We start from the raw sequence: 21,133 nt of genomic DNA, 5'->3' as shown, positions 1-21,133 counted from the left end.
ATGAGATCCAGTTTGGGTGTTTTCACTGTCGCCACGATGTCATTGGTCAGATGGACTTGGCGAACTCTCATATAGCACACAGTATTCTATCGAATCTTATCTGCCGTCTAATGATAACAGGTCAGAATCGTAAATCTTTTTTTTTCAAGATCCATAGACAAAAGCACTGTAGTCCCAAGAGTGAATTAGTTTTCCAATGAAAATCTTGGTGTCAAAATAAAAGGATTTGATCCAAAGAGCAAGCTTAATTCACAAATTATTGGATTTTCTTTTGTTTTTTTTACTATCCAAACCCTCCTCACACCTTGCATATTACTTGATTTTGTTTTTCAAATATGTTTACATCGCAAACATTAACATAGAAATGACAACTCTTCAAGTTATATCTGGCATAGAGTTTTGTTTCAGACACTTTTTTAAAGCAGCGTTTTGTTGTGTCCACATTTGCCTGTAATGAATAAATAAAGTTTTATGTGACATGTCTGAGTGAGCTTGTCATTCTTTGGCATATAATCAGTTGTTGTGTACACGTGTACAAGGAAAAGTGGTGACCAGGTGCAGGTTTTTACATCCAGTGTGTGTGCGTCAGATAAATATGGGAACACCACAACTGTTCTAATCACAGGAACATTTTAAAATATTCTCTCTCTCAGGCTCTGTGGAGGATTAACTCCAATAAAGTATGATGTTTGAAGGGTCCTTTACAGCAGAGCGAATTCAAAACAAATCTCTAGGTGATTAATAAAATGGATGTAAAATGTTTCTTTATTAAAGTGTACAATGTAAAAGTTATAGTTACCGGAACAAACAAACACAGTCTTATCTTTAGAGGCAAACTAAACTAAACTTAAAAACAGCAGGCCACAATAACTCTTCTTGCACAAAACAGCACGCTGCTGTGAGCTCAGCAGAGACGAGACAGAGGCAGCTGTTTACACATTGCAACTAGAAAGTCTTTATATTTAAGTCCACAATTATTCTTTCAGATTAAAAATGTTCTCCTCTCATTCTCTTTCTCCCCCTGATCTCATTCCCTTTCACTGCTCCCCTTCTGTTATGTCCTTCTCCAACAACATTAACGGTCTTCTTGGGTCATTTCAATTTAAACTTTTGATAATATTGTGTTTGGTCTGTTTGCATTAGTCAACAGGACAGGGAAGGATCATGCGTGTATGATAATTTCACTACATAATCTTTTAAGGGTCTTTTATGGCATTCAGAGTTAAGGCATGTGGTCAGTAGTCTGGTTTCTCCCTTTGTTGCTTGATGTTGTACGCAAAACTGTGGTCATTTTACTGTTGTGTCTATGACAGTTATCTTTCTTGCTGAAACAAGAGTTATTGCCATGTGATGTGATACTGTATGTTCAGAAAGATTAGATTACGTTAGATTAGAAAGTCCCAATATAGAGGTCTTAATCATTAGCACTCAAGCCATCATGCACAGAATTTTGAGATAGTTTGAAGCATTTCCTCTTCAGTTTTGATACTGATGTTATTATAGGTTGTTCAAAATTGATTATGGTTTTGTAGATTTCTTTTCTGCTGTCTGGAAGAGATTTAGAATGAAAAGTAATCTCTACAGTTCAGTTGAGCCGTTGCAGCAGTATAAGGCCCACCTCCCAAATGCTCTCATTAGGTAAGATGTGTGATGGCACCTCTTCTAGGGAAATACTGATAAACAATGGCATATCAATGGCGTGTCTGTATATTTATATTCAGAGCAGGTGGATAATAGATCTCCACACACAGTGATATTTTATTTAAAATTTGTTGAGTTAACATGTTGATGCAATAACAAGGCTTTAACATGTCTAACTCTATTACCACAAAACCTGTGGACTGTAACATTATTTTCATGGTATCGGTATTTATTTTGTTATCAGATTTATCATCTAAATACATTTTGAGTCCCTATGATCAACAATCAGAGTTATGTGGAAATTTCCAACATTCATGACATTGAGGTTATTGAAGTAAAAAAGTGTATGTTCATACTTCCAAGCTACATTTTACTAGATTATCAAAAAAACACTCAATTTGATCAATAACAAGAATTTGTGAATAGCCAATATTAATCAAAACAAAACATAATTTATTCAATTCAGTCAAATGTGGACATAATAAAACTCGCAATTACTGCTGTTGTTGAAACAACTCGGGTGGGGGGGGGATTTAACTACCGAAGAGGTGACGAGCTGATAGCCGACACAGAGATCCAGGTGGACAGCAGGTCAATAACTACACACACAAACACAGAGAGACCAACTGAGGACACAGCAGGAGAGGGAAAGAAAGAGAAACACAAGAAAAGCAGGCTGAGGATCTCCCCAATATCAGAATGATTCAGGACAAGTCCTCTATTTGATCAAAGGTCTCAGAATCAAGTGATTGGATGAGTCCATGTGCTTTATGCATGAATATGTGTATGTTACAGCCAATTAACCTAATTTTGTAATCTTCACTTTGACTAGATATCAGTGGTCGAATGTCTACACAGCACCTGATCACACACCAAGGAAAGAAAGACGAGCGCACTCGGATGTCACGTAAAACTTATCATTTATTAATTTTAGTCAAATGTTGACATAATAAAACGCTGCTTTAGAAAAGACACAAGGGGAGACATATTGCTCTGTGACTGACTATCTATTCATTTACAAGTGATAAATAATTTAAAAAACAAACACGGGCATATATTTACACATCAACAACATTAACATTAATCAAAATGAATGTTTGTGAAAAAAAGCCTACACACAAGTGAGCAAGTGAGCATTCATGTCTTTATTGTAGAAGCCAAATTGCATGTCAACTGAACAACAAGTGAACAGTGACGAGTTCAATCAGTCATGCTGAACATCTCATCTCCTAAGGACAGCTTAGACGAGATGCACAAACAAAGGGGATATTACTATAACAGGTCCAGTCGTTCCATTTCTTCGAGCCGAGATAGTTGGTGTGGACACAGTGCTCCTTTCCAGATCCGTTGTTTGGCTCTCCGTGGGACCAATAGGTAAAGTCGACTTTCGATCCATCAGACCACATCCATGTGCGATCTTGATCGAGAACATTAATGAGACCAATGTCTCAGCTTTCTTATATAAGATCCAGATTGGGTGTTTTCACTGTCGCCTCGATGTCATTGGTCAGATGGACTTGGCAAACTCTCATATAGCACACAGAATCTCAATGTAAGTCAAAATAGATCAACAAGCTCACCTGTATTTTTGTTCTGAATTATCTCTGCATGTGAAGGCTCCCCTCAAACATCATACTTTAGAGTTAATCCTCCACAGAGCCCGAGGGAGACATTAGTTTAAAAAGTATATCTATGTCTGTATGTTTTTTTCTTACTACACCAGTCTTTGCTGCTGTCTCTGTCTCTCTCTCAGAAACACTGAGATCCTGATTGGGTGTTTTCACTGTCTCCACGATGTCATTGGTCAACAGGCCCACCTGCAGATTTGATCAAAAGTATGATTCACATACTGTGGTGTTCCTGTGACAGGAAACAGTTGTGGTGTTCCCATGTTTACAAAGCTAAATGTCTCCCTGACACAAGGGGAGACATTTAGCTTTTTGACTATTTTTTAATTTTCAACTGATAAATAGTAACAGACCAAACACGGGCATATATTTATACATCAACAATATAACAGTAGTACAAGCCTTCAATGTGTCCAATTTTGAATTGTGATCTTTGTGGGTTTATATTCTGTTTTAACATGCAAACAGGTTTTAAACGACATAATGTAACTTTTACACAGTCTTGAATATAGCCGAAAACTGAAGACATCTTTGCGTTGGTCTCCTGTCCGTCCAACATCTAACACCAGAGGAAAGAGAAATCGTCACACCAACTCGCTCTTCTGCTGCTCTCAAGTGGCCACAAACATGTCTGCAAGTACTTTCACATTTTCGAACTGCAGCTTCAACCACAAACACGTCGTCTCTAGAAGAAACGGCACATTTTTTAACATGGCACATGGACTTTTGGCGGACGATGTAAAGGCTCTCTGCGGTCCTAATGTCAGCAGAGAGCTCATTCCACCATCTGGGAGCCAAGACAACAAAGAGTCGCGATCTCACCGAGTGCTTTTCTCTCAGAGAGGGAGGAACAAGCAGCTTGGCAGATGCAGAGCGGAGTTTGCGGGTTGGAATGAAGGGTTTGACCATGTCCTGGATGCAGACTGGACCCGACCCATTCACAGCATGACCCTTGGAGCACGGCTCTGACCAATCAGTCAAAGAATCACTGAAATATATGTAGGTCGACATTATATACAATCAAAAATGATCTTTATTTGCCATGATAATGTCAAAGATAAAGTTTTCAAATCGGCATTCCTGGCGTTGCTCCACACAGTTAACGACCACTGACTTGCGAACGCTTCGTCCGGCGATCTGGATGTATCTTATCATATTTATTGTCTACATTCATTTTGAGTACTTTTGATCACCCATCGGAGTTATATGTGAATTTCCCACATTCCTGACGTTGAGGGTTATTGAAGTGACTAAAAAAGTGCATGTCTATACTTTTCTCATGAATTGAGATTTTAAAAGGTGTGGAAATACTCCATTTGATCGACAACAGGAGTTTATGCCATTAATGAAACAATGAATGTTCATGAAAGAGTCTACACGCACACAAGTGAGCATTCATGACTTTATTGTAGAGGCCAAAATGAATGTCAACAGAACAACAAGTGAACTGTGACCAGGTTCAATCAGACATGTTGAACACCTCAGTTCCTAAGGAGAGCTTGGACGAGACGCACAAACAAACGACAAAAGAGTAGAGCAGGCGTAGTCGTTCCATCGCTGAACGTGGCTCGAGTTGGTTTGGACACAGTGCTCCTTTCCACCGGTGTTGTCTGGCTGTCCATGGCCCCAAAAGGTGAAGTCGACTCTCGATCCATCAGACCACATCCATGCGCCTTCTTTCTGAGTGTCACTCAGTCCAAACCAGGTGTATCCCTCAGCAGGGTCAAAGTTCTTGATCAGGTATTCAACAAACGACTGTTCTTCTTGACTGTGGATTGACACCAGGTTGGTTCCAAGTGACACACAATGGATCTCTGCATCGGCCCAGGTCACACGCGTGGCAAAGTACTTGTAGCAGCGGCCCTGGAAGCTGTACCAGAAGATGGGACAGTTGCCCCGCTGGAGTTGAAGTGGAGGCTCTTCAGAAGGACACACGGCACCCAGAGCCAGACCCAACAAGAAGAGCACCAGGAGCATGCTGGTGTCTCTTTAGGAGTTGATCTGCAACGTTGGAAAGGATTGAGAAAATGAATGAGAAAAATCACTCAGCTTTCTTATATGAGATCCTGATTGGGTGTTTTTATTGTCGCCACGATGGCATTGGTCAGATGGACTGGGTGAACTCTTTCAGATAGCAAACCGTATCTGGATAAAAGCCAAAATAAACCGACAGGCTCACCTGGAGATTTTACATAAGAATGATGATTTATCTAGATTTTTGTTTTGAACTCTCTCTGCTGTGAAGGACCCCTCAAACAACATACTTTATTGCAGTTAAGATGGACTTGGAGAACACTTTCAAATATTACAGTGTCTCATCAGTTCTTACTTGCTGTCAAATGATAACAGGTCAGAATCGTAAATCTGTTTTTTTTTTCAAGATCTATGGAAAGACTTAAAGGAGTGTTGTCAAGAGTCAATTAGTTTGCCATTGAGAATCTAGGTCTAAAAAAACCATTCAACCATTTTTACCATATTCTTACATCGCAAACTTTATATTGAAATGAGAACTCATCAGAGACAAAGGTTATATCTGGCAGCAGAAATACTGTAGTTACAGACACTTAGTTACACACTTATAAAAATAATCATTTTATAAGCTGAAGCCATGTGTCCTGTTGGTTTATTTTGTCAGTATCAAGATGGTCCTGTTCTTCTTGTTGGGTCTGGCTCTGGGTGCCGTGTGTCCTTCTGATTACTGTCCATCTCAACTACAGCAGGGCAAGTGTCCCATGTTCTTGTTCAGCTTCAAGAAATGTCCCGTTCAAATGATTTGAGAAGTTTTTTCATTTTGTCTGTGATAGATAATGGGAGATAAAGAGCTGGGTTTCTTTTTAATAAAAAAAAAATCATAGTTTTTTGTACTTTACCCTCCACAGAGTTTGGGTGGGACAATATTTAAAAGCCCCGACAACTAATACAACCTTCATGCTGATCAATCTCAAAACAGTGAGGATTCATTAGAATTTTAATCAATAGCATATATATATATATATACTGTAGTGTTCCTGTCATTGGAACAGTTGTGGTGTTCCCATAGTTATCTGACGCACACACACTGGATGGAAAAACCTGCACCTGGTCAACACCTTCCCTTGTACACGTGACCATCTGACCATCTGACATCTGACCAAACTCCAAAAGAAAGACAAGCTCACTCAGAGATGTACATAAAATACATGAAACTTATAATTCATTAATTACAGTCAAATGTGGACATAATAAAACGCTGCTTTACAAAAGACACGTGGCTTTACGACTATTTTGTCATTTACAACTAATAAATAAAACCAGACCAAACATGAACATATATTGTATTTACACATCAGCAATATTTAAACACTCCAAAGTCTTCAAAGTACCCGAGTGTCAGGTATTGAAACACAGAACAGAGGGGTGAGTTTCAAATACAGTTTTATTGTTGCAACGATGCGGACGTCGAGTGGAAAGTAAGTTGCATAGACACAGGGTGGATGGAGAGTCTTAACTTAACTAAGAGTCCTGCTTGCTCCGTGACGGGTGAAGATGCCGATGGGGGCAGTGAACAGCTGACGATGACGACTGGAGTTTCAGGAAGCTCAGGTAGGTAACTGGGAAGACACGGAAGTGAGCTCGGAGAGTCTGTGGTCATGGAATGACGAGATCAGACAACGGGTGAGTGATGCATGTTGGGTTATAAAGGAGTGCTGGTGATTGGGCTCAGGTGAAGATGATTAGTAGTCAGGTGACAGGGATCGGGTGATTGAATGAGAGGCAGGAGAATGGGATTGAGTGGGAGGCGATGTTGAACGGGATGAAGGTGGAATCCTGACACCGAGACAGAATACAGCTGTTTATAAAATGGTTATTTTTTAGTTTCTACTAGATACTCTATAGTATTTATGCTGCAAGACTAACATTTGTCTCCATAAAGTACTTGTTTCAATATTCAAGTGTATGACGTAAAAGTATATCGTAACAAAGACGTCAAGGTACTATGGAAGGTGTGAGTGTTCAAAAGTGTAGAAAATGTTGAGTTTTATCAACACGATGAGATATTCACGTACAGTGCTGTTCCTGTCATTGTAACAGTTGTGGCGTTCCCATATTTATCTGACACACAGACTGGATGGAAAAACATGCACCTGGTCAACACTTGTACACGAGTACACAACATCCGATCAAAAGCCAAAGAAAGACAAACTCACTCAACATTTGTCTTTATAAAGTTTCTATATTAAAGGGTATAACGTAGAAGTATATAGTAACAAAACGTCTATGGAAGGTGTGAAGAGTGTTTGGATTAAAATATTACATTTTTAAAAAGTCCAAAAAATAATAGATGAAATTCAATTTTGCTCTTTGGATCAAAACTTTTTGTTTTGACACATTTCCATTGAAGCCACTAACTATGTTGCATTGTTGGAGGAGAAACGGGTTTCGGCAGATACCGACTTTGGCCTCGGCCTCAGACCTGTGACGATGCCAATCACCATCAGGCACAGTCACAGGGCTGAGGCCCAGAAACAAACAGGGTATCTGCCGAAACACGTCACTCCCCCAGCATAGAAAACGCTATCAGAACACAAATGCCCCAGTAAACACTTTAGAGACCACCAGCTCACGCTGATATGACAAATTCCATAATTCTTTTTAAATACTCTTTTAAGTTGGATATGGTATTCCTTTAACTTTGCCACAGATGAACATCAGAAGGTAAAAAGCTGATTGTGTTTAAGAAAGAAAAACAAGAGCGATCCAGAAGACAGTTGCTATGTCTTGGTGAAAACTGTAAAAGTCTTTGAATAAAAGTACAATGCAAAGAAGAAGTTGCTCAGAAGACCAGTTTTGTTTAGATCTTCCAGATCATCTTTGACTTCCCGTCGACGTTGTGGCGATAGTGAAAACACCCAATCTTTGTCTCAATAATGTTCTCGATCCCGTCCAACGTTGCAGATCAAGACATCAGCATGCTCCTGGTGCTCTTCTTGTTGGGTCTGGCTCTGGGTGCCGTGTGTCCTTCTGAAGACCCTCCACTTCGACTCCAGCAGGGTGAATGTCCCACGTCATGGTTCAGCTTCAGCAGTAGGTTGGCACAGTGATGACCTGGGCCGATGCAGAGATCCATTGTGTGTCAAATGGTGCCAACCTGGTGTCAATCCACAGTCAAGAAGAACAGTAGATATACTTTTTAAAATACTGATATGATCTGTAACGTTTGATGGGATCGAGAAAATTAATGAGACGAATGTCTCTGCTTTCTTATATGAGATCCAGATTGGGTGTTTTCACTGTCGCCACGATGTTATTGGTCAGCTGAACTTGGCGAACACTTTCAGATAGCACACAGTATCTCGATATAAGCCAAAATAAACCATCAGGCTCACTGTTGGGAAATTTAAAATAAGCTGAGTGGACAGGCTCACTTAGATATTTCACATGAAAATTATAATCCATGTTATTATTTATCTAGATTTTTGTTTTGAATTCTCTCTGCTGTGAAGGCCCACTCAAACATCATACTTTATTCCAGTTAATCCTCCACAGAGACTGTTTAAAAAGGTACATCTATGTCTGTATGTTTGTTGCTCACTACACCAGTCTTTACTGCTGTTTCTGTTAAACAAACATGCAAGGCTTACTTTGTTTTGCTCTGAATCTCAAGGCTTAATGCCTAACAAAGATTTTCAAAAAAGCAAAACCACATTTTGAATTACGTTTTTAAAATAGTTTTTAATGCACCACAAATACATTTCTAATCATAATGGCTTTTCCAATGGCACATTTGGCCGCAGCAAGTCAAACGACGCCTCGCTTTCTATTTCCAGCTTTAGAGCGCCCAGTCGTTTCAGTCTGCCTCCCAACTTATTCTAAATCATGTTTGCAACTGAAATAATGGTGTGTTTTTCGCTCCCTATTGATGGTCTGCTTGGTCCCCAATGGTTCCTTCTTGAGTCCGATCACCTTCACCTTCCCATTGTATTTAAGCTGTTTGTATCCTTTGTCTCATTGTTTGTCTAATTTCCTTCGTGATTCCTGTCCCTCGGTGTCGCGGTTTTCTTGATAATTCTTGTCTTTTCCCACTGTGACCCTGACTTGGAGGCTCAGGTGTTTTTCCTGCCCTTGTCCAAACTTCCTTTAAGTCAATTTCATTTTTGTTTGAAGTAATTTGTGTTGTTCCCATATTTATTTGACACACATACTGGATGGAAAAACCTGCACACGGTCAACACTTTCCCTTGTAGACGTGTACACAACACCTGATCATAGACCAAAGAAAGACAAGATCACTCAGAAATGTCATGCAAAACTTGTCATTTTTGAATTTCATTCAAATGTGGACATAATCAAACTGCTTTAGAAAAGACACAGAGCTTCAGCTGATGAAGTGGTCATTCCTTAAAAGTGTGTGTAACACAACTCTACAGTATTTACACTGCAAGACTCATGTAACATTTGTCTCTGAAGAGTTCTCATTTTAATATTAAAGTTTGTGATGTAAAAATATATTGAAAAAGAAAACACAAGTAATATGGAAGGTGTGGATGTTTTGGATGGTAAAAAATGTTTTATTAAGTTTGCTCTTTGAATCAAATCCTTTCCTATTTTGACACATAGATTCTCATTGGGAAACCAAGTGACTCTTGAGACTACAGTGCTTTAGAAAAAGAATTACAATTCCGACCTGTTATCATCAGACGGCAGATAAGAACTGATTTGGACCTTATTTACTGCTTTATGAATATTTTTTGCAAGGCGGACTGACTAGTAACTGACTGGTTAGTTTTCATTTTGGCCAAATGTGGCTCCCTTTGATGAACAGCAGGAGTTCCATTTGTGAATAGACAACATGAATCAAAATTGAATATTTGTGAAACAAAGTCTACACACAAGTGAACATTCATGTCTTTATTGTAGAGGCAAAAATGAATGTCAACAGAACATCAAGTGAACCGTGACCCCTATCAATCAGTCATGTTGAACATCTCAGTTGCTAAGGACAGCTAAGACGTGATGCACAAACAAAGGGGACATTATAAGAACAGAAGTGATCGTTCCATTTCTTGTAGGAAAAGTTGGTTTCGACACAGCGCTGTCTTCTATCGTAGTAGTTTGGCTGTCCTTTGGCCCAATAGGTAAAGTCAACTCTTGACCCATCAGACCACATCCACGTGCCTTCTTTGTGATTGTCACTCAGTCCAATCCAGGTGCGTCCCTCAGCAGGGTCAAAGTTCTTGATCAGGGTTTTAACAAACATCTGTTCTTCTTCGCTGTGGATTGACACCAGGTTGGCATCAAGTGACACACAATGGATCTCTGCATCGGCCCAGTTCATCGCTGTGCCAACGTACTTGTAGCAGCGGCCGCTGAAGCTGAACCATGATGTGGGACAGTCGCCCCGCTGGAGTTGAAGTGGAGGGTCTTCAGAAGGACACACGGCACCCAGAGACAAACCCAACAAGAAGAGCAACAGGAGCATGCTGGTGTCTCTTTAGGAGTTGATCTGTAACGTTGGACGTGATCGAGAAAATGGATGAGACAAATCACTCAGCTTTCTTATATGAGATCCTGATTGGGTGTTTTCACTGTCTCCACGATGTCATTGGTCAACAGGCTCACCTGCAGATTTGACATCAAAATTATGATCCTAATCCTAATACTAACTACTAACTTTGTGTTGCTCTGACTCAAAATGAGATTTAAACTCAAAACAGTGTGAGTTCATTAGTGAGTGTGTAGAAAATGTTGAGTTTTATCAATATGATGAGATATTCACATACTGTGGTGTTCCTGCCATTGCAACAGTTGTGGTGTTCCCATGTTTATCTGACACACACACTGGATGGTACACGTGTACAGAACACCTGATCAGACACCAAAGAAAGACAAACTCACTCAGACATAAAAAATGTCAGTCAAATGTGGACATATTAAAATGCAGCATTAGAAAAGACTATTTTTTTCTTTTACAACTGATAAATAATAACAGACCAAGCATGATCATATACTGTATAAAGTACTAGTACCTGTGAGGAGTGTTTGGATTCAAAAGTTTAATAAAAAAGAAAAAGTCCAAAAACTCAGACCTTGCTGATCCGGACCCATTCACACCAAACATGCTACTGACGGGGCGGCCTGACTCCTCCCTTCCTCAGGCAGTCTACTGTACTACAGTACAAGCGAACTCCTTGGCAGAAGAAGACGGCGTCACAGTCAGATCCTGGTCCATCGTTCCTGGACAGCCTTCGTTCGCTATAATCTTCCAAACCTATAAACAATGGCAAAAGTGGGAAACCGACATGGAGAACTTGTTCGTGGGTCAGGTCGTGATGATTGTTGATCCCCAACACCCTCGAGCATCAATGACCAATTGGAAGGGAAATTAACACTCATCCCAGAAAAAATAGAAAGGTTTGCAATGGTAAGGTCACTACTGAAGGTCGTGAATACGATCAACTCCTAAAGAGACACCAGCATGCTCCTGTAATAACCGACGAAGAGGCCAAATAAAACGCATTTGCTGCACAAATCCGGGGCGACTGCTGGAGATTGCATCCGCTTCCCACAGGAGGTTTGCGTTTTCTTCCTGATGGTGGCAGTGACAAAACAGTGCCATGCACTTTATGCTGACAAACAATTGTTTGCACTGTTGCTCTTGGGACCTGCAGCCGCTTTGAAACGGCTCCAAGTGACTTTCCTGACTTGTTCAAGTTAATGATTCGCTTATTCAGATCCGTGCTGAGCTCCTTTGACTTTCCCATTGTAGCGTTTGTATCCAATGAGCCTTATTTAAATGGCCTCAGAGAAGTCACTCATAATCACTCACAAGAAGTTAAGAGGCCATGCTAGGAAGCTCATTTCATTGACACAACTTTCTAAGTCACCAAAATTGCTAATTCATGTTGCTGTATGTATATTTTTGACCCAGCAGATTTTGTCACTTTTTCTGTTAAGCCATAATTAAGTCATTAAATAACCAAACTTCATGAATGTTTTTTGTGACAAAGAGGTATCTGTTCCAATCACTCTATTAGAGAAAATTCAGACTTGTGGAAATAACGGGAAACTCAAGAGAGCCATGACATTATGTTCTTTACAAGTGTATGTAAACTGTTGACCACAACTGTATCTATCCAACACACAGAGACTAGAGCAGGTATGAAAAATAAATTAAATTAAATTAAATGAATCTTATCTTGCATAGCCCAAAATTGCAAATTATAAATTTGCTTGAGGGCTGAAACGTCGGGAAAGAATTATCTAAAAATGAAAAACCCCTTAATGAGGAAAGAAGGGAAGAAACCATAGGAACATTTTTTTTTTTTAATTTGAAAAAGTTTCCATTTCCAATTTCCGTCTTTAAAGCGCCAGTCGTTGGTTTCAGTCTGCCTCCCAGTGAGAGACCATGTCGTCAGACTGGCTTCAGCCAAAGTCAACTTATTAACTGTTAACTTATTCTAAATCATGTCTGCGACCGAAATCAATTAATAATTAGTAGGGCCGGGACTTTAGCGCGTTAATTAGGATTAATTAATTAGAATGTGAATTAAGATTAATTAATTACACAAAAAAATAACACATTAAACATTTTTTACGCATTTTTACACTTATTTTTTGCACCGCGGAACGTTTCTCACTGGATGAGTTTCGGCGGACCGATTATACTGGAGCACCAACTAGCGTTCATGACTTCAGACAACAACAAACCACAGTGAACATGAACGAAGAAGCTGACGAGACCGTGTCGGGTGGCCCCGTGAATGGGAAATTCTATTATAAAAAACAAATGGATGGAAGCGTCGATAAGAGCGTGGTTGTGTGCAAGCTACGCAACAAGGAATTCACATCGAGCCTCAAGTATCACCTCAACGCAAAACAATTAGCAGCTAGCGTGGACGTTACAAGGACCCACACCCAACCCACCCTGCACCAGATGACTGGTTTAAGGACCAGGGTAACTAAGTCCACGTCTGAAAAAATAACCAATGTTCTGAATGTACTTGAAAGTATTGTGGTCTACTTAAAAAAACCTAGTTTACAGAAGGTCTACTTACCTATAGGCTACCTGAATTTCTGAAAGTACTATATTTCTAAATATGCTATTGCTACACTGGAATTGGTTGAACAAAAATAAAAATCCATGTGAAAAAAATGACTTCTCACTGTTCTCAGGTCAAATATTTATGCAATTAAAATGCGATTAATTTCGATTAATTAATTACAAAGCCTCTAATTAATTAGATTAATATTTTTAATCGAGTCCCGGCCCTAATAATTACATTTGGTTTGGGGGTTGCTTGAATTTATAGCATTAACCATCTGTCTTTGGATAAATGAAGAACACAAATTCAAAATGTTTTTCAATAGATGTTCACATACTGTAGTGTAACGTGGGACACTCGCCCCGCTGTAGTTGGAGTGGAGGGTCATCAGAAGGACGCAGACCCAACAAGAAGAGCAACAGGAGCATGCTGGTGTCTCTTTAGAAGTTGATCTGCAACGTTGGACGGGATCGAGAACATTAATGAGACCAATGACTCACAAATTATGTATTAAAAGATATTTTAAAAAGTATATCTATGTCTATGTTTGTTGGTTACTACACCAGTCTTTAGTGCTGTCTCTGATACACAACAACATATTAATCATTTTGTGTTGCTCTAAACTCAAAACAGTGTGAGTTCATTAGTGAGCGAGTAGCAAATGCTGAGTTTTATCGACATGATGAGATATTCACATACTGTGGTGTTCCTCTTCTTGGAACAGTTGTGGTGTTCCCATATCTATTTGACATACACACTGGATGAAAAAACCTGCACCTGGTCAACGCTTTTCCTTGTACACGTAAATCTGTGGGTTAGTTTTCATTTTGTCTGTATGTGGCTTTTTCTTTTTTAATTGAAAATGAAAAAGGCGAGGAAATCTTTTGATCTTTTGATTGACAGGAGTTCTATTTGTGAATAGCCAATTAATCAAAATTGAATATTTGTGAAACAAAGTCTACACACAAGTGAGCATTCATGTCTTTATTGTAGAGGCTAAAATTAATGTCAACAGAACAACAAGTGAACTGTGACCAGTTTCCATCAGACATGTTGAACACCTCAGTTCTTAAGAAGAGCTTAGACGAGATGCACAAACAAAAGGGACATTATGAGAACAGGGCCAGTCGTACCAACTCTTCAAGCCGAGATAGTTGGTTTGGACACAGTGCTCCCTTTCATATTCGTTGTCTGGCTGTTCTGGGCCCCAATAGGTAAATTCGACTTTCGATCCATCAGTCCACATCCATGCTCCTTCTTTGTGATTGTCACTCAGTCCCAACCAGGTGTTTCCCTCAGCAGGGTCAAAGTTCTTGATCAGTTCTTCAACGAACGACTGTTCTTCTTCACTGTGGATTGACACCAGGTTGGTTCCAAGTGACAGACAATAGAGCTCTGCATCGGCCCAGTTCATACGTGTGGCAAAGTACTTGTAGCAGCGGCCGTTGAAGGTGAACCAGAACGTGGGACAGTCGCCCCGCTGGAGTTGAAGTGGAGGGTCTTCAGAAGGACACACGGCACCCAGAGCCAGACCCAACAAGAAGAGCAACAGGAGCATGCTGGTGTCTCTTTAGAAGTTGATCTGCAACGTTGGACGAGATCGAGAACATTAATGAGACCAATGACTCTGCTTTCTTATATAAGATCCAGATTGGGTGTTTTCACTGTCGCCACGATGTCATTGGTCAGATGGACTCTGCAAACTCTTTCAGATAGCAAACCTTATCTGGATAAAAGCCAAAATAAACTGACAGGCTCACTTGGAGATTTTACCTAAGAATGATGATTTATCTACACTTAAGTTTTGAATTCTCTCTGCTGTGAAGGACCCCTCAAACAACACTTTATTGCAGGTAATCCTCCACAGAGCCTGAGAGAGACAATATTTTAAAAAGTAAATATATGTCTGTATATTTGTTGCCTACTACACCAGTCTTACGTACCGTTTTTTCTTTTACACAAATAGAATTAGTAAGACATTTATCGCCATGATCAGATATTCACATACTGTAGTGGTCCTGTGTAAGGAACAGTTGTGGTGTTCCTATATTTATTTGACATACTGAATGGAGAAACCTGCACCTGGTCACCACTTTCCCTCGTACACATGTACACAACATCTGATTATATGCCAAAGAAAGACAAGCTCACTCTGACAAAAGTCTTTAAATAAAAAAAGTACAACGCAAAGAGGAAGTTGCTCAGAACACACGTTTGGTTCGTGATAGGGAGGGTGGTGCTGACGACCCGGCCGACGATTATCTGATGTGTGTCACTTTGAGGCAACATGGCGTTAATCCACAGTCTAGAAGAAACATTTGTTGAAGACAACTTTGACCCTGCTGAGGGAAACACCTGATATGGACTGAGTGACCGTCAGAAAGAAGGCGCATGGATGTGGTCTAATGGATCGAAAGTTTAACTTTACCCATTGGGGTCCAAGACAGGCAAACAACGAATATGGAGGAGAGCACTGTGTACAAACCTACTATCTCGAATTGATAAAATGAAACACAAGAAAAGCAGGCTGAGGATCTCCCCAATATCAGAATGATGCAGGACAAGTCCTCTATTTGATCAAAGGTCTCAGAATCAAGTGATTGGATGAGTCCATGTGCTTTATGCATGAATATGTGTATGTTACAGCCAATTAACCTCATTTTGTAATCTTCACTTTGACTAGATATCAGTGGTCGAATGTCTACACAGCACCTGATCACACACCAAGGAAAGAAAGACGAGCGCACTCGGATGTCACGTAAAACTTATCATTTATTAATTTTAGTCAAATGTTGACATAATAAAACGCTGCTTTAGAAAAGACACGTGGCTTCAGCGGTCAGAAAGTAGAACATAAGGGGAGACATATTGCTTTGTGGCTGACTATCTTTACATTTACAACTGATAAATAATAACAAACCAAACACGGGCATATATTTACACATCAACAATATTACAATAGTACAAAGCCTTCAATGTGTCCTATCTTGCATTGTGAACTTTGTGTTTTTTTCTGTTTTAACATGCAAACAGGTTTTAAACGACATTGCTTTAAAAAAAAAAAAAAACGTAACTTTACACAGTCTTGAATACAGCTGATAAAACTAAAGACATCTTTGTGTTGGTCTCCTGTCCGTCACAGCATCTGACAGCAGAGGAAAGAGAAGCGTCTCACACCAACTCGCTCTTCTGCTGCTCTCAAGTGGCCACAAACATGTCTGCAAGTACTTTCACATTCTAGAGCTGCAGCTTCAACCACAAACACGTCGCCTCAAGAATGAACGGCACATTTTTGAACCTTTGAACATGGCACATGGATCTTTGTCAACTTTAAAATACATAAATATCTTACAATAAATAAGTAAAATAGCACAATTATACTGCTCTGTAAACACAACGAGCAGAGTTGTGTGTGTGAACGTGTGCATCATGTACAGGTTATTCATCAAGATGACGACCACAAGGCCTTTCTATGACACTCGAAGAATCACTGACTTGGTTTGAAAAAGAGGCGAATAAAGTTAGAAGGAATAAAACGACTTGTTGCTGGAGTCACGACTCTGCCACAGCACAGCTTTACTTTGTCTGGTCCAACCGATGATAGAAACATTTAAACCTACAGCAAAGGTTACATAGTCAACGAGTCTTCGTGTCATTGTCTGACATGAATGTTTATGAACTATTTGTGGATATGCTTAACTCCCGGGGAGAAACAACCTCAAGATTCACATTTAACACTTAATCCGCTTTCCACAAAACTCAAATGCGAAACGAAACTGTCCCTGCATCAGAGCATCAAGTTTGTTGTTGGGTAAGAGCCTGTGCTTCTAAAGCACAGTGACTAAGCAACTCACACCATACAAATGATATGTAGAAGTGAGTCTTTACATTAATCAGTATAGGAATATTCTTCCTATAATGGTCCAAAAAGGTGTTTCTGGCTCTGAAGCTCCCCAATAACTCACTCCGCCCGTGTCCATTAGATTCATGATGATCAGAAGGAAGCAGCCATGAGCTCTGAAAGGCTCAGTGACGACATTCCGTCCCGTTTTGCACTTTGGCCCCGTGTTTTCAAGCCAATTATCCGAACAATGCAGGATATGCATTGCTACATAACATTTAGGGTTTATCTTGCAACTCAGCAGAAATGCACCTCTCAAGTGACTGGCAATGCATGACCATAAATAGGGCAAGGACAAAATAACCCTAAGAAGTTCTACCAGATGTGATGTTTTTAGTCTTAATTTGTATGTATCATTGTCCCTAATTTTTTTATTTGTAAATGGTTCCTCATTCCATGCAGCATTTCTTTCCTAGTGACTGGACTAAGATTAGAAACAAGAGAGACGGGTCCCTCAGTGATTTGAATAATAAACAAATATCAACAAGAAGCAGAAAGGATGGGCATTTTGAAATGGTAGAGTTAACCAAACCTGTAACACTTGGTCTTACTCTGCCCTTGTGCTTCCATTATTCGGTCCACAACCTGTGTTAGTTGTAACAGACATTTAACACCAAGACCAGTTGATATTTTCAGTCAGTAAGATTAAATGTCAGAATCTCCTCATGAACATGATCTTGTTGAACAAAGCTATGTCTTAACAGAGGTCTGAGGTGCTTAACTTCTCTGTTGATAAGAAATGAAAAAAAAGCTCTGTGATGGGGCTGTTTCCATAGCAACACGAGAAGTAATACAAACACAAAACAGCCTGAAATCAGTCGTCATGATGTCAGAAAGTATTTCTGCGAACGGTCTGATCTGATGTACATGATCACGGATAAGACGTCCTTGCAGGGCTCAATTAAGGAAATTAAAATGTTAAACAAACCAATTGATCTGCGGCCTCGGTATTACGTTTGGCACTGATATATATATATGCATATATATATATATATAAGTCCACATTATATACAATGAAAAATTACAGAAAAACATCATAGCAAAGAGTGCACGAGGAGTCTCAACTAGGACCTGGAAAGGAGAACAAAAAAACAACGACATTCTCATCAACCGTTTATGAACTCTGGACGTTCAGGAGAGCTCGAGTGTTTCCAACATCACAGTCAGTCAATAAAAACCTCACAAAGCCTCCTTCACGTACCAGACGCTGTTGATGTTTCACCTGTTGTTGCTCACTGAGGGCTCACATCTGAAGATCAGTGAGGAAAAGAAATAAAGAAACATTCCACCTGCTAAACAGGCCCATAACGTATCACTATGACAACACTATTCAGTCCAAAAGATACAAACGAATGACAGCCTCCTCTTCTCTTTGTCTCAGTTTGGCTCCCTCTGTCTTGCTGATTCATCTCTTCACACAGCATTCAGTCTTGAACCATTTACCCCTTAGAATCAGTGTCGTAACGCCTCTTGAGCACAGGAGGAGTGCAGCTTTGTCTTCACAGGTCCACATGGCAGCTCATTGTCCTCTCGGCTCCCCGGCTGGTGCTGTGACTTTGTAGTAGTGTGTGTGTGTGTGTGTGTGTGTCAGTGTGTCGAATTGTGCAGTGAAAAGCGTTCTCCGTGCCACACATACGCGGTGGTGGCATCTCCACGGTGCCCAGTGGGTTTGTTGTTGTGCGTCTGTGAGGGTAAGTGTGTGTGTGTGTGTCTTCAAGCACGGGGCTCGAGCTTGTGCGACAGCTCGAAAAGCGTCTGTTGATTGTCGATAATGTGCAGGTAATGAACGCTCGCCCTCACCTCCGCACTGTCGACCCCAATTACCTCGTTGCCTAAAAGACCGACACAAAACACGCACATTAGTCACACAAAAGAGTTTTGACTGCTGGGGAACACACGCATACAAACACAGAGTGCAAAATGGTTGCTTAGAGACTGTCAGAGGGAACCGAGTGGTGCAGGTGCAGTACAGTGACTCAGCGTCAGGTAGCGCCAGATTCCTCACAATGAATCTCCCCGAGCATCAGAGCCTCATTCAAAACGAAGAGGGAGGAGCCTGTAGGCCAGTCCTTCTTATGATTGGTGGGTTCAGGATCCTTTCAGCAACAAAGAGAAGACTCACCTGGCTGGTCGCTTTGGCAGTGGCGAATCATCCGCACTGTCTCTGCGATCATATGCTGTTGGTTTAGGAGAAGACGTCAGAACAAAACCAAACAGTCACAATCTGATTGGTCCTGCATCATAACACTTACTATAGTACACTTACTATACATATTTGAAACCTTTGATTCATCTGCTGATTGTTTTCTTGATTCAGTGATTCACACTTCACTTTAGGCCACATTCGGCTCTGATTAATCACCGGGAAGCCAAAACATGACGAGAGCAGCTGTGGCTCAGTAGGTGGAGATGTTTGTCCACTAATTACCGGGTTGCCAATTGTATCCCCAGTCCACATGTAGAAGTAGCCTCGGGAAAGACACTGAACTGCTAATTACCCTCACTGGTTAAGCGATGGTCTTTGCAGCACGCTTCCATCCATGTGTGTTAATGGGTGGATAAAAAGTGATCTGCAGCAGAAGGCTATAATGATCCAACAAGTCAAGGTGATCAATCAGTCGCCTCTTGATGCAACTCATCTTGTTATGAATGTAATAAGAAGAAATCAATAGAATCATTTCACCCATCTAATTTTGATAAACCGAATTTGAATATGTGGCCTTGTCTGTGGGTCACTCAAACACAAAAATATCTTTTAATAAACTGACTCAACTTACCAGCTTCTCAAAGTTGACAAGGTTGTCATGGAAGGTCTTATTTCCCTCGTGAATGAATGTGATATCTAGGAGCAGAAGACAAGTGCTTTAACTTTGGTTCATTATTCATAAGCAATTAAGTGTCTGTATGTGTGTGTGTGTGTGTGTGTGTGTGTGTGTGTTGGAGTTAGAGATGATACCTTTCAGGAGAAGAGGCATGAAAGGGATCTTGGGAGGCTTCATCTTCTTGAAGGCTTCCCTATAGGCCTTGTGATTCAGAGATGGATCCTAAAGAAGGGTGAGGGGGAAGATGCAAAAGAGAGAAAAAAAACAAAGTGAAAAGAAAGCATCATAAAAGGAGAAGAGATTATCAGATTTAAAAAAAGAGGAATGCACTTCCAGCTTTTTAAATCTCACCGTGATGAGCTCCAACTCTGAGAAAAGCTTCTTGAACTTCCCCGGACATTTCTGGAAGGAAGGCATTGGGTCAGAATCCAGTTGGAAACACTTAGACTAATTCACTAAACGCAGCCACACAAACACTTACCTCCCAGGTTTGGTTCAGTCGGCTCACGGCTGCCGTGTTCAAACCCATGATGATGGCAAACGCAGAGTTCAAATTTCTTTGGGCTTTACAGCTACGGACACACACAAAACATTATTAAACAAACACATCGCGGCGCTTGGATGCACTTTAAGGTTCGTCTGAGTGATCTTACTGTGCTGCGATCTTGATGAACTTCTTGAGCAGCTGCACCCTCTTGTTGAGCGACGTGCACATGAGCACCTCGGACATCACCCACTGTTGGACCTCGTTGCAGCGCTGCAGCAGCACCGAGAGCGCCGCCGTGTGGCCGGTACCAGGAACGCGGCTGAGGGTGTAGTAGGCGAGCTCTTGCTGTACGTGGAGGGAGGGAGTGTGAGTTTCTAGAGGAATGCCCATCATCTGGGCCCAATTTTGACCAACAGTATAAAAAAAAAAAAAAACTCCACTAAAAAAATCCATTTACAATCACAAAAATATAAGAAAAGAAAAACATCGTCCAGATTTCCTAAATAAACGTTAAGTTCAAGTAGCGGTTTAAGATGCAGCTGGTGTTTCTTCGTCTGTGCTACATATATGTAGCTGCAAGAACACTTTCTGCACTGGTGATCCAGCAAGAATTTGCATCTTTAATGCTTGTG

The 21,133-nt window shown here is 40.5% G+C and overlaps 4 protein-coding genes and 1 pseudogene across 4 annotated transcripts in view; 1 reads left to right on the top strand and 4 right to left on the bottom strand.

Annotated features, from left to right (window-relative positions):
• Positions 1-4,659: 4,659 nt before the first annotated feature.
• Positions 4,660-5,325, bottom strand: LOC119219561 (ladderlectin-like). Its single transcript, XM_037474826.2, has one exon. It carries the CDS (start codon positions 5,244-5,246, stop codon positions 4,758-4,760), a length of 489 nt encoding a protein of 162 aa, XP_037330723.2. The 5' UTR covers positions 5,247-5,325; the 3' UTR covers positions 4,660-4,757.
• Positions 5,326-7,756: 2,431 nt separating this feature from the next.
• On the top strand, positions 7,757-16,532 carry LOC119219562 (galactose-specific lectin nattectin-like; annotated as a pseudogene).
• Positions 10,208-10,760, bottom strand: LOC119219628 (galactose-specific lectin nattectin-like). Its single transcript, XM_037474925.2, has one exon. The coding sequence runs from the start codon at positions 10,726-10,728 to the stop codon at positions 10,243-10,245; it is 486 nt and encodes a 161-aa protein (XP_037330822.1). The 5' UTR covers positions 10,729-10,760; the 3' UTR covers positions 10,208-10,242.
• LOC119219627 (C-type lectin BpLec-like) lies at positions 14,267-14,909 on the bottom strand. The gene has a single exon (XM_037474924.2). It carries the CDS (start codon positions 14,847-14,849, stop codon positions 14,361-14,363), a length of 489 nt encoding a protein of 162 aa, XP_037330821.1. The 5' UTR covers positions 14,850-14,909; the 3' UTR covers positions 14,267-14,360.
• Positions 16,046-21,133, bottom strand: part of rapgef5a (Rap guanine nucleotide exchange factor (GEF) 5a) — a 39,896-nt gene continuing 34,808 nt past the window's right edge. The window contains exons 20-26 of the mRNA XM_037474000.2: positions 20,668-20,846; positions 20,496-20,586; positions 20,366-20,416; positions 20,149-20,236; positions 19,970-20,034; positions 19,315-19,369; positions 16,046-19,024 (exon numbers count right to left, since the gene is read on the bottom strand). Of these exons, the coding sequence (XP_037329897.2) occupies positions 18,906-19,024; positions 19,315-19,369; positions 19,970-20,034; positions 20,149-20,236; positions 20,366-20,416; positions 20,496-20,586; positions 20,668-20,846 (648 nt within the window). The 3' untranslated portion in view covers positions 16,046-18,905. The remainder of the gene's footprint in view (positions 19,025-19,314; positions 19,370-19,969; positions 20,035-20,148; positions 20,237-20,365; positions 20,417-20,495; positions 20,587-20,667; positions 20,847-21,133) is intronic.

This window comes from Pungitius pungitius, chromosome 17 (assembly GCF_949316345.1).
Source record: "Pungitius pungitius chromosome 17, fPunPun2.1, whole genome shotgun sequence".
NCBI classification, from domain to species: Eukaryota; Metazoa; Chordata; class Actinopteri; order Perciformes; family Gasterosteidae; genus Pungitius; species Pungitius pungitius.
The sequence above is the reverse complement of the archived record's forward strand: the minus strand, read 5'-3'. Positions and strand labels throughout refer to the sequence as shown.

Bases quoted from the DNA above. Each gene is read 5' to 3' on its own strand.
- LOC119219561 (XM_037474826.2), bottom strand. From the start codon at position 5,246: ATGCTCCTGGTGCTCTTCTTGTTGGGTCTGGCTCTGGGTGCCGTGTGT.
- LOC119219628 (XM_037474925.2), bottom strand. From the start codon at position 10,728: ATGCTCCTGTTGCTCTTCTTGTTGGGTTTGTCTCTGGGTGCCGTGTGT.
- LOC119219627 (XM_037474924.2), bottom strand. From the start codon at position 14,849: ATGCTCCTGTTGCTCTTCTTGTTGGGTCTGGCTCTGGGTGCCGTGTGT.